The sequence below is a fragment of the Solea senegalensis genome, linkage group LG1 (assembly GCF_019176455.1).
Source record: "Solea senegalensis isolate Sse05_10M linkage group LG1, IFAPA_SoseM_1, whole genome shotgun sequence".
Lineage (NCBI taxonomy): Eukaryota > Metazoa > Chordata > Actinopteri > Pleuronectiformes > Soleidae > Solea > Solea senegalensis.
In genome coordinates this window covers 25757854-25769878 of record NC_058021.1, presented here as the reverse complement: position 1 = coordinate 25769878, position 12025 = coordinate 25757854, and the positions used below count along the sequence as shown (strand labels likewise).

At 42.0% G+C, this 12025-nt stretch overlaps 1 protein-coding gene across 4 annotated transcripts in view; it reads left to right on the top strand.

The window, feature by feature from the left end:
* Nucleotides 1–12025, top strand: part of sema5a (sema domain, seven thrombospondin repeats (type 1 and type 1-like), transmembrane domain (TM) and short cytoplasmic domain, (semaphorin) 5A) — a 118036-nt gene that overhangs the window by 78629 nt on the left and 27382 nt on the right. For all 4 annotated transcript variants that reach the window (XM_044031845.1, XM_044031820.1, XM_044031828.1 and 1 more), the window contains exons 15-16: nucleotides 3235–3382; nucleotides 11730–11955. In XM_044031845.1, the coding sequence (XP_043887780.1) occupies nucleotides 3235–3382; nucleotides 11730–11955 (374 nt within the window). The remainder of the gene's footprint in view (nucleotides 1–3234; nucleotides 3383–11729; nucleotides 11956–12025) is intronic.

The following is a 12025-nucleotide window of genomic DNA, read 5'->3' as shown; positions in this document are numbered from 1 at the left end:
TGCCACGGCAACAGGATGAGTAATTGGATACCGGCTTCAAAGACGAACCTTATATCACATCCTTTTCCCCCCTCTTTTCACCCATCTCTCTCCATCGCTTCCGATCTCCAATCTTCACTTTTTCTTACAAACTGATGTTCCTAGTGGAGCAGATCTGCTTCACCAGGACCAGGAGCTCTGGGGCAGAGCATGTGGAGTTACTCAAACCACACACAACAAAATAAATAAATAAATAAAGAAAATAAAATATCATGGGAGGCCAGAAGCTGCTTTTTCCACCCCCTCTTTTTTTCTCTCTTTGAGCTTTAATCTTCTTTGTTTCATCTCCCCTTCCTGCTCTCTATACTTGCTCTGTTCAGCTGTTTAAAACACCTAAGGTCTGTTAGGGGACCAGCTGTAAGGATCGTTGTGGAGGAGGCAGTAGAGTAGGAATGTGTGTGTGTGTGTGTATGTGAGATGGATGGAAAGACCGGCAGATGAACAATGAGGAGGAGAGACAGCAATGCAAAGTGTGTGAACAGATGAACTGTGCTGTGTCAATGTTCCTCTCTCTCTCTCTCACTCTGAAGTGTGATGAAGGTGTGAGAAAATGTTTGTTCAACATTAGCATATCCAGATGTGTGTGTGTGTGTGTAGTGGGAAACCTTCTCATTGGATGTTTAACCTGTGTAACTGTGTCCAAAGAATCTGTCTACATCTGTTGTTAATAATAATTACTCATGTGTGAAACTGTGCACGCTTTAATCCTCGTGGCATGAAAAGGACTGGCTCTCTGTCAGCATTTACACACTGAATAATTCTTTTAATGCCATGAAAGGCTTTTATTTTATGAGGCACAGACTTTCTTTCAGACGTCTGCATTAAGTCTCTCTGTATAGGTTTTTTTCCCACATTGCCTCAAGTGCCCTATTTGGATTAATGCACCGGCCTTATGTTCCAACGAGCTCGTATGATCACACATATTCACAAAGACCAAAAGAAACCGGCTTTCTCCAACAAGCTTTTTCCCATACATTTGTGCTTGATTGTTTGCAGCAGGTTGGGCTTTTAAAGATGAAGCAAATGTTCTGAAACTGACTGTGCACAGCAGTGCTATGGGCTTAAATCTGGCTGGTTAATGCTTGCATTTATGAACCGTCTGTTGGTATTTCTCTCAGCACTCTGACATGGTCCACACTGCTTACTCAGCCTGTTGTGAGTAATTAGCAGCGTTTTAGTGTGATCAGCTCTCCGTGGTATCAGCGAGAGAGGGGGTTAAAACAGGATAAGATAAGATGGAGCAAAGCTACTAACTTGTCTGAGATGATTAAAGATGGTTTTTGAATAATCTGCTTAATAATAATCACGCCAGGCTTTTTTTGTGTGTGTTGTAGTGCAGCTGGGGTACATTGTGTCGACATGCAGTGTGTTTGCACGTTTTCGCTCTTTCTCATAAGCATCAGCTAGATTGTAATCCGCCACTCCTCCTCACTTCTCCCCACAGTATCATCCCACTGCAAGCATGTGGATTAGTAAAAAGTGGAAGAAAAAAGAGCACACGACTCTAAGGATTCTTTACAACCAGGGTATACAGAACAAATCTTTTGATTTACCACGGACAATAGCCGAGTATTAAAGAAGAGTAAAAAGGAAATATTCAGCCTCAGCCTCCGGAGGAAGAGTTTTAAGTTAAAGCTATTTTAGCACACAAGGACTCAGTTTTCCTCAAAAGGCAGCGATGTGGCCAAAACACAACAAAATAGCAATAAAGACAGCTTTATAGTATACATAAAAGTTATAAGATAAATTATACGGCACTAATAAGGCTGGCAATCGTTTATCGTTATTTTATAACGAAGACTAAGTAATTAAGTATTTTAGACATCGCAATAATACTGTCCTGTAAAACTGTGTAATTAGAGATGATACATATATCTTTGGGGCTTTTTTAATGGGCATTGTCAGTAAATTATGCAAAATGCATATGCATGTTCATTACAAAGAGGTGGAGTTTTAGTGGATGTCATTTTATGCAACATTGACCGTTACACAAGGCACTCACACAACCCAGACTCCTAAGTCTGGTGACATGATGCCCACGTTTCTCCGCACTGCATTGGCCACATCTGTGAGCAAGGTTTGTAAAAGTTAGTTTTAAAGGACGTTTACGCGGCGTCGCAGACAACCACCCGTCTTGTGGCGCAGACTCTTTGCTGCTAATTTGGTTTCACGAGTGCGGCGATGTCTGCAGTGTGCCTCGCTGCTGCTGTGTCATGTAAAGGAACTGTTGCATTTTCCACAAGTGAAAAGACACCGTCATACATGTTTGCCAGAGTAAGGCGAACTCGATTGTCAAAACTCAAGGTAGCAATTATATGTAACTGCAATATCTCTTTTTTCCTGAACAATCAAACAATGATATATAATATGAGAGGTGTCTCAGGCAGAGTTGGATGCATGCTGGTGGGCACAGTGGCACATTTATCAGATATTTTACTGATTACGAACTCAAAGAGTGGATATCGGATTTGCAGACATTGCTTGTGTGGCTTAAAACACAAGATCAAATGAAATCTATTGTCTGTATTCCTGCATAGTAACTGTACTGTGTGTCCCCACAACTGTAGATGCTAATTTAAGAAGTTATTATTGTGTTTTCAGTTTATTTTTGTCACATTCTGCTCAAAGGTCATTGCAACTTTGCAGAATCATCATGCAAAATCAGTGATTCTTGTCACAGGAACACTGGCGTCTCATTGATTCCTATTCTGTACCCTGACGGTTAAATGTAAATGTCAAATGTAAGGTTTCACTCTAGATCAGTAAAAAAAAGATTTAGAAGTTGTTGTTTTTTAAAGCAGCATTCTTCTCCTACATTCAGCTTGAATAAATATCACAAATTACAAACAGAGAGAGGAGTGTTTCTGGTTGTGAAAGCTATGCCAAGAGAGCTGTGTTTCAGTTCACAGAGAGTAAGAGTAAGACGAAGCTGTAGGAGGGTTGGTCAAGCAATTGATCGGCTTTATTTTCTTACATGAATACCGCTTAACCAGAATTAAACAGTTTAACTCAGAGCTAAATTAATCATCACCTGTGGCTCCAAAGGCAATTGTCGTGAAAGTTACTTCACGTGGCTTCAAAAAAAGGCAGAGTGCTTTCGGGGGAATAAACCTATGTGGCCTCTGCTGAGACTTCAGTGAGACGCCGACAAGTTCCCCTGCTCATGTCGTGTTTTTATTACTTTTCCTTCCCCAGGTACTGTAATGAACACTTGCCCTGCCCACCTCACGTCTACTGGTCGGCCTGGTCGGCATGGGAACGCTGCACTGTGCCTTGTGGCGGAGGCATCCAGTCGCGACGCCGAACCTGTGAGAATGGCAACGACTGTCCAGGGTGTGGTCAGGTATGTCGCACTAAACAATAGCCCTCACATGCACCATCCATCTCTCCGTTTTCCCCTCTCCGCCTGTTCATTGTTTGGGATCTCGGGCGAAGTCATTTGATGCAACAAACTGCGAGTCGTGATGAAACTGGAACATCCAACGTGACTAAGTCCTCGGGCTATATTTAAACAGTTCCAGCAGTCGTCAGCTTTATTACCTAGACCTATTTAATACTATACACACAGACGGTAATCACCCCACATATGAATAGACTCGTTTTCTGCCACAAAGCTTTCTCTGAAGCATGGATGATGCAAGGAGGTGTTGAAACATGAGCGCTCGCCTCGTTGACAGAAAGATGCGATGCGTGTGTTATTTCTGGTGCTGTTGTCTCACACACACACACACACTCTAAAACACCAGTTAAAATTAAAAGAGAATGATAGCAGTAGCTGCTAGTGTCCCTCTTGGGTAAGGGATAAAGAATATGGGCCGGGCACTTGTGGATGAATGCGTGTCCTTGAAGTGCTTTTCTTGGTTTATGCATTTTCTTTACCACGATGATATAAAATGTGAGTCTTGGATGATTTACTGTAAAGACAACGCCGTGTTGGTCACAAATCATCACCTTTGCTAAAATTGCTGGATTGGAAATGAGGATTACAGACATAACTTAATTTATGTGTAATAAATGACGCGCAAAGTGTTAAATTAAAGAGATATTCAGTTTTGGTTGAAAAAAAAAAGCATTTACTGAGTTCAAATAACTTTCTAAAAGCAGATTGTTCAGGTTGTTTGACAGCTCATTGTACAGCAAAATAAAATAATACGCTGCGAGCTGCATGAAACATCCCACACAAGGCCTCGCAAACCTCAAGAGCCTTTACAGTGTCGTGTTGGATAATCTTCCATGACACGAATAGCTGCAGAACACCCAAATGAAAAGACTGACCTCCCATTAAGAAGCAATATAACAGTCACAACCTCCCCTCTCCTCTTTCTCACACAGTAACTATTACATATTCATTAGAGGACAGCTGTCTTCTTTCTGTCACTGCACCGTCGCCATTATCGTCTCGGAGGCACGCCGGGAATGCAGCAGCATTCCTGGAGGAACACAGTTCACTAAAGGAAACTAATGGCAGAGGGTGAGGGAGTCTGTTGTTTGCGAAACACAAAGCGTGACTTTGAATGTCAGTAGCTGTGGATATTTTTTTTATTTATTTTTTTTAATCTCTCCTCAGTTTGGAGACGAACAAGGGCTGAGTGAGCAGGGAATGTAAGAGATAGTTTTTATTGGTGTCAGCAGAAGGGACAGTCTATTAGTGGTTGCAGACAAGGAGGTGACACGCGAGAGAGAGCTGAGTCAGGTCAATGTGAAAGGTCAGACGACCAGTTTGTGTAAACTCACTGCTGTCGCTGTTCCTTTCACCCACTCGCGCCTTATTATTTTTGACACTGTAACTTTTCGTCCCCCCTTTTGTTTGTTTTGTTCCCTCACCTGCTTCTTGTCTTCTTAAACTGCGACATGGATTTAATTGGGACCATTTCAGCCACTCAAGCTGTAATTAAATCCAGACACATCCTGGGAAGACTTTTCCCTTTGACAGCTCGTGTAACCTGTAATATAGTTGCATATTTACTCAAATAAAATGCACGTTTACTGCCTTGTATTTCACCGCTCTGATAAGGTGTTAAATTGCACAGCTGTTAATGGAGAACAATTGCCTCAGTGCACTTAAAGCCCCTAAAGAGCTGCAGCTTAAGCGCACACGATGCGGAACTGTAAAATTTCAAGTAACAGCCAATATTTTCAAAGGAAATAGTTACAAATTAGTGTTTCACACTTAAAGCTCAAAGATGATGAGAATTGTTCTTCTAATTTTATTGAAGACCCTCCACCCCCCCCTCCAAAAAAGGCAAAAGTGTGATGGAGTTTGTTTTTTATGTGCCATCTGTCTGTGTTCTCTTCCCCCGGACAGATCCGTGTTTAATTAAACAGAAGGCAACCACACACACACACACACACACACACACACACACACTCAGAGGGAGAGAAAGGAAGGAGAGAGAGAGTAAAGCTTTTGTCATCACTGCTCCTTTTTTTTTCCGCTCGTACACCCTGCTGAGACCCGAGGAGGAGACCGCCGTGTTAGTCTTTGACGCTCGTGTGTGTATGTACGTGTACGTTCATGTTCACCTGTCGGGAGCGCTTGTGCTGCGGCCACCCGTGGTCGGCTCCAGGCTTTTACGAGACATAAATCGACAGTGATGAGCCAACATCTGCCTGGTGTTTCGCGAAGATCACAGACAGACGATTCACAAGAATACGGACTTTGGGGTTGGTGCAGGACGCGGGACCGATGTTGGTGCCACAAGCTTTTCTGCACAATGTCGTTAGTTCTTGCACTGCATAACACCAACCTCCAGTGAAGAGTGTTCACTTTAAGTGCATTCGTTCTTCCAGGTTCAGTTTAGAAATGCCTGTTTCCAGCTGCTTTAACAATTACCCATTTTCATCACAGTAACCCACAAACTAAGCACGCTTTTTGTAACTGCAACAGAAAATTATTTAATGTAATTCTGTGTGTGTATTTATTCACAGAATGTCTTCTGGGCTAGATTAAATTGTCTTTCTGGTCAAATAAGACCCTCAGGCAGTAGCTTCCACTGCTCCCCCTCCATAGGGAGCTCAACACACAGTCAGGGACATAAGAGCTGAAGTGAAGCTCATAGGGATACGGGTCAAGGACACTTTAGTTCAAACACTATTGTTTCTCCTCACTAAGCAACTCTGCTACCCTGAAAAACACTGTCGCTACATGCATGATTAGTCGAACTGACTCTCAAGGTGCTTTTATTTGCATCAAGCCTGCTATGATGTTGCCCTCTGTGTCATTGCCTCCAGCCGCAACAGTCTTATCATGTGGGAAGTATTTAGTCCTGAGGTGCCCGGTGCCTCATTTTGCTGATATAGAAAAGGCCACATGGCTGCAGCTTCATCAGTTTAGCCCTGGTCCATGCAGTGCCTCTCAGTCTCTCTCCTTTCATTATGTGTGCAGGTTTGAATCCATCCCTCAGAGAAACTGACCAAATATGGACTGGAAATAAATAAGTGGGGCTCTGGTGGCTCAGCAGTGATGTACAGTAATATGTATTGTAATATAAGCACAGTCTATTTCACTGCTCTTCCCCTATGAGGTTACACAAATTTTGAAGCATTTATTTCCCACCAAAAGATAATAAAAAACTAAACAATATAATTTAACATTTAAATATATGCATCTATCTACCTCTATCTCTCTCTTTATCTCTATCTCTTAATTTATCTCTATCTATCTCCATCTCTATATCTATCTATATCTCTCTCCATCTCTATCCCTCTCTCTATTTCTATCTTTCTTTCTATTTCTCTATCTCACTCTATCTCCAGCAGATTAAGATAAAAAAAGAAAGAAAAGAAATTCAGTAGAATCTACAAAAGCAAGGCACCAGTGAATATTTAAGTTGTAAAATGTTCCTGTGTATTTTCGCTGTTATCTGATTCTCCGGACTTGAACTTGAAGAATAGAAAATAATGAACGTTACAAACCTCTGCTCCATGATTTGCTCAAGTTCTGAATGCATTCTGCATTATGTTGTATAACAACACAGGGTTAACCAAAGACCAGTCTTTTGTACTCGGTTCCCTGGCTGACTTTATACTTATACAATCATCCAATAATCTCACAAATGCATCAACATGTATGGAAATACTGTATCTATATCATCTTTATTTCGACTACATTTAAACTAAACTAGCAGTAAAAGATCTTCAGCTCCAGTGGATATGGCACTTTGATGCTCTTTTTAATTCCTTTTATTATATTTATTATACTTCAGAGATGAAAAGTCTTGAATAAGATATCATTCACTGTGATATTTCTTGCTTTATACAGTAAAGAACATCAAATATCTATCATATCCAGTCATCAAAAAAGGGATCATTCTTTTCAGCTGAAAGGCACATCTTGACTCTGTCTCTCCAAGTGAAATAAAAGTCAAATATAGGCCATGAGAGCTGATGATACACAGCGCTTCTTAATGATATTGAGAGCTGCTCTATTTACCTGCGATGAGTTCAGGCGTGCATACGGGGCTGCGAAATGAAAGTTAAGCAGCCAGTGTTTGTGCAGGCAGACTGATGTGTGGACAGACCTGTGTATTTTTGGATTATTCTGTGTATGTTATTGTGGTGTGTGTGTGTGCGCAGCGCGTGCGCAGCGTGTGCGGCGCAGCGCGTGTGCGTGTGTGTGTGTGTGTGTGTGCGTGTGTGTGTGTGTGTGTGTGTGTGTGTGAGAGACAGAGAGAGAACTGATGTGTAGACAGGAAACCTGTTCTCCTGGCTGGAAGCAGTCTTTATTATGGTCTGGCTGTTGGGCAGACACAGAGTGAGGAGTCAGTGTTTGACTAAGTGTGTTTTGGTCGGTGCTGCTAATTGAATTGTTGTGTCATGGAGACTTTAGGAACATTAGGCCTCCATTTCCATAGACTCGACCACAGAAGATAAAGACGTCGCGACTGGAGACAATTACTCACTTGAGGTTCACATCTGTGGGCAGCAGTCTATACACTAACCCATATGGATACTTTTATTGCCCTCTCACTTCTTCCCTGCGTTAACACAAACACACACAAACACAGTATCCCCTACATTTTACATTCATGCATTCTGAGACTCTCCACCTAGACTATACCTCAATAAACTGACACTATACTGACTCTCTCTCTCTCTGTGTGTCTTCTTTCTCCCTTCTCAGCTTGTATTGCCTCAGCATATAACACCTCAAAAAAATGAGCAGCATTCTCTGTCCATCTGTGGATGGTCAGAGAAAGAGATAAGGAACAGCTTGAATCCAGCCATGCATAAACGTATAAACATGCAGGCTCACACGCACACGCATTGACATGTTACCCACAAAATCTGCACCAGCTTAGGACAAAACATTTTAGCTTTTTTTTTTTTCCCACTCCTGTTGACACATTTACATAAACATTTGCAAAAACGCGCAGCTGACCGCTTCATCTGCACTGACCAACCAGACAGCTTGTATCTTTGAGGCGGAAAAGATGCTATCGAGCGTCTTCCTACACCCAGTTCTCCTGAGCTGCAGCCAGAAACACAACATTGTTGCCAGACTCCGAGCAGCTGCCTGTTAAAGGTGTTGCACAGCATAACATCGCTGCCTTCCATTTGTCCATAATACATACCACTGCTCTAGTCTGGAGGGGGAGGCGTGGATATGAGTCCAAATCAGCAAACTAATTGAATCCAATTTTGCGTTCCACATGCCGCTTGTCACATTTGACTACTTTTTGCTGTGTTTTCACTTCTTTTTTCTTTTTTTTTTTTTGCTTAATTTATCTGATATTGTGAGCATGGCTGAGTGAAGAGTGATGGGAATATTTCACTGCATGTTGTTGTTGTTTACATTTTCTTGTTTAGTTTGATTAACTCGCCATATCAACTGAAAAGAATGAGATTAAACTTGTAAGTTGTTCACTTTGTGTAGGTTTCAACAGAGACTCAATTTTTAATTTGATGCCTAAAACGACCTACTTGCTGCGCGGACTCACTGAATGTCATTTCAACGGAGTCCCTTAATTTACTTGTGGGAGTGTGTGTATGCTGGGCTAATGGGTTTTAAAGGGGACAAGATGGACTGGTGTTTATTTCACATCCTTGGCTCAATTTGTGATGCATTATTCAAAACATGTTTGGAAAAAATGGGCACCGTTAAAGCAGGAGGGAACGCTTCTGTTTTTTGTTGTTATGCCAGACCTTGAATCCACATTATGTTGGCTCATTTAATTGCTGTCCACGACAATGCATTGTTCACCTTTTTTTAGAATTGTTACCAGATATAATAGTTGACCTTTTTTGACATTATGGACTCACTGGTGCGACAGGCGATATCTATCAGGATAATGATTGGTAGACCTTGTTAAAGTTAGAAAACCTTACCTGGACCTGTGTAATTTGGTAAACATCCATTATTTACTTTTACTTATCTGTCTGTCAGTCATGCAATTGAATCTAATCTTAGACAGTGTGTTGTTGAAAACCTGACGAAGATTGTTTTAATCAAGATTGGGCCACACGGTTGGTGTAGTGGTTAGCACTTTTGCCTTTTGCCAGCAAGAAGGCCCGGGTTCGCAACCTGGTTGGAACAAGGGTCCCCGTGTGTGTGTGTGGGTTTTCTCCGGGTTCTCCGGTTCCCTCCCACATAAAACATGCAATATGGGGGTTAGGTAAATTGGACATAAGTGTGAGTGTCAGAGTGAATAGTTGTTTGTATGTGGCCCTGTGATGGTTACCCCACTTTTCGCTCTATGTCAGCTGAGATTGGCACCTTGTCCAAGCGATCCCGACATATTGGATATCAGCAAAAAGTCCAATATCATATACATCCCTAGTCTTAAGCTTATAAATTCAATAATGTCCACTCGCCACCACATGATGGAGCTTTGAAAAAAGGGCCTTTATTTCACAAATGCTGACCACCTTGCCACATATACTTAAGCTGTAGTTGATGTGGATGCCTTTAGAGACCTTGAATGAGGTTTAGCTTAAAACACAGTAATTATCTCCTTAACCCTCTGCATCGACACTAATCCATAGGGAAGCACAGGGAAAAATGCTTACTAGACAAGCCTCATTAAATATTTATTGTGTTTGGCCACCATCAACAACTCAACACAACAAACACCCACAGATCATTTGCATTTTTTCCCCAATTCATGTCATGGTTTTTTTTCCTTCTTTCACTTTAACCGTCACACTAAGGACTTTTTTTCTACCTTCTTCCATTTTTTATTGGTTTATAATCACAGATTGGTGGATGGACCGTGATGCGTGATCATGTTAAATATTAATGTCTGGAGATGATTACAGAGCGAGATGGAGAGAGGCAGGAAGTGCGGCGGTGGTGACACCCTCATTCATCACGGAGCCTTAACAGAATCTAAATCCTCCCTGTGTTTTTAACCTCACTAGCCCGGGGAAGAGAGCCAGGAAGAGCAAGGGACAGGAGGAGACAGATAGAAAGGAAGGTGTATGGGGAGCGACAGAGAGAGATGAAACGCTGATACACAGAGAAAAAGGAAACAAGAAAGGGGAGAAAGAGAGCTGACACAAAGCAAGTTATGAACATTGTGTAAAAAAAGAGAAATATAAAAAGAAAAGGTAAATAGATGAATGGGGAGAGAGACCATGAGAGACCTGCATACTGTTTGATGTATAGTGCTCTCCTCAGCTGACCTGCCAGCCCGTCCTGTGTGACAGGCTGACGGATGTGCAGAAAAGAACTCTTATCTTATTTTGTCAAGGTCTGGCAGTCACTCAAGGCCTATTCAGCATAAATAAACTAGTGGTGAGGAAAATGGCAGTCATCTCGCCGCCTTTTCTCTGCTGTCGTCTTCTCCAGACATATCACTGCCTGCACCTCCTTATTTATTTATCTCGACATAAAAGGGGCCTGGACCACCTATTACCCACCCTATATCTTCTTGAATCGTATCATCAAACACAGCACCACACAAGATGCATTGTATATGTTTTGACCAGTAATCCAGATTAGTGGCAGGAAGTTGAGGGAAAGTATATATATATGCTGAATGAAAATAACAAATCATATTGTTAGAGCTTCAGTGATGCGTTTTTCCTCTTTACCCAGCTCTCAAAGTCTTATTGCATTATTTTTCTTTTCTCTCCACATCCTCAAATATCCTCACTATCACCCTCTCTTTCCTTCTATGTCTGCCTTGATAATAAAAATTAACTTGACCAATGACCTTTTCTGCCCAGCTCGTTTACCTCCAATGCCAAGTGGCCTAAAAGAAGATGGTCAGTGTGTGTTGGCAGAATGGAAAGTTACGTGCGGGACAGGGAAACTGGGCTTGGTTGGATTTTCCATCCACGTTTTTGGAGAGGGAAAATGCACTGGATCCATCCACATACATAAAACCACCCAGAACTGGAATAAAGAGGGTTTCAAGGATGATCGGTTGAAAGGATGAAAGCTTTAAAAGGGCTTTTTATTTCCTCGTAAAAAAACGTTGTTTCATTTCATATTTGTCACAGCTTAGAATTCCAAAAGCCATTGTCCTGTCCATTATTATTCTTGGGAAATACACCAGAAATGTCCGTCTTAGCTTGATTAGCTTGCTTAATTATTGCTTTAATGATTTGTGATTATCTCTTCCCACGCTAATTTACAAATCCACACAGATTTTTTTTGCCCACTTGTAAGTGAAACAGACCATAAGCTCTACAATAACGTCGTGAAATATGAACGTCGTGAAATGTTTCCGTCTCTCCGCCTGCAGGAATACCAGTCGTGCAACACCCTGCCCTGTCCTGACCTGAAGAAGACCACACCTTGGACTCCATGGACGCCCGTCAACATTTCTGACAATGGCGGTCACTACGAGCAGCGTTTCCGCTACACGTGCAAAGCTCGCATCCCAGACCCCAGCCTCCTCGAAGTGGGCAGACAGAGGATCGAGATGCGCTACTGCTCCAGTGATGGATCCACCGGCTGCTCCACTGACGGTGAGTGAGTGGAAGAGACAGATGGTCTCTTTCGAGCTATCTCATCCTCTGGTTGTTTCTGTTATCTCAC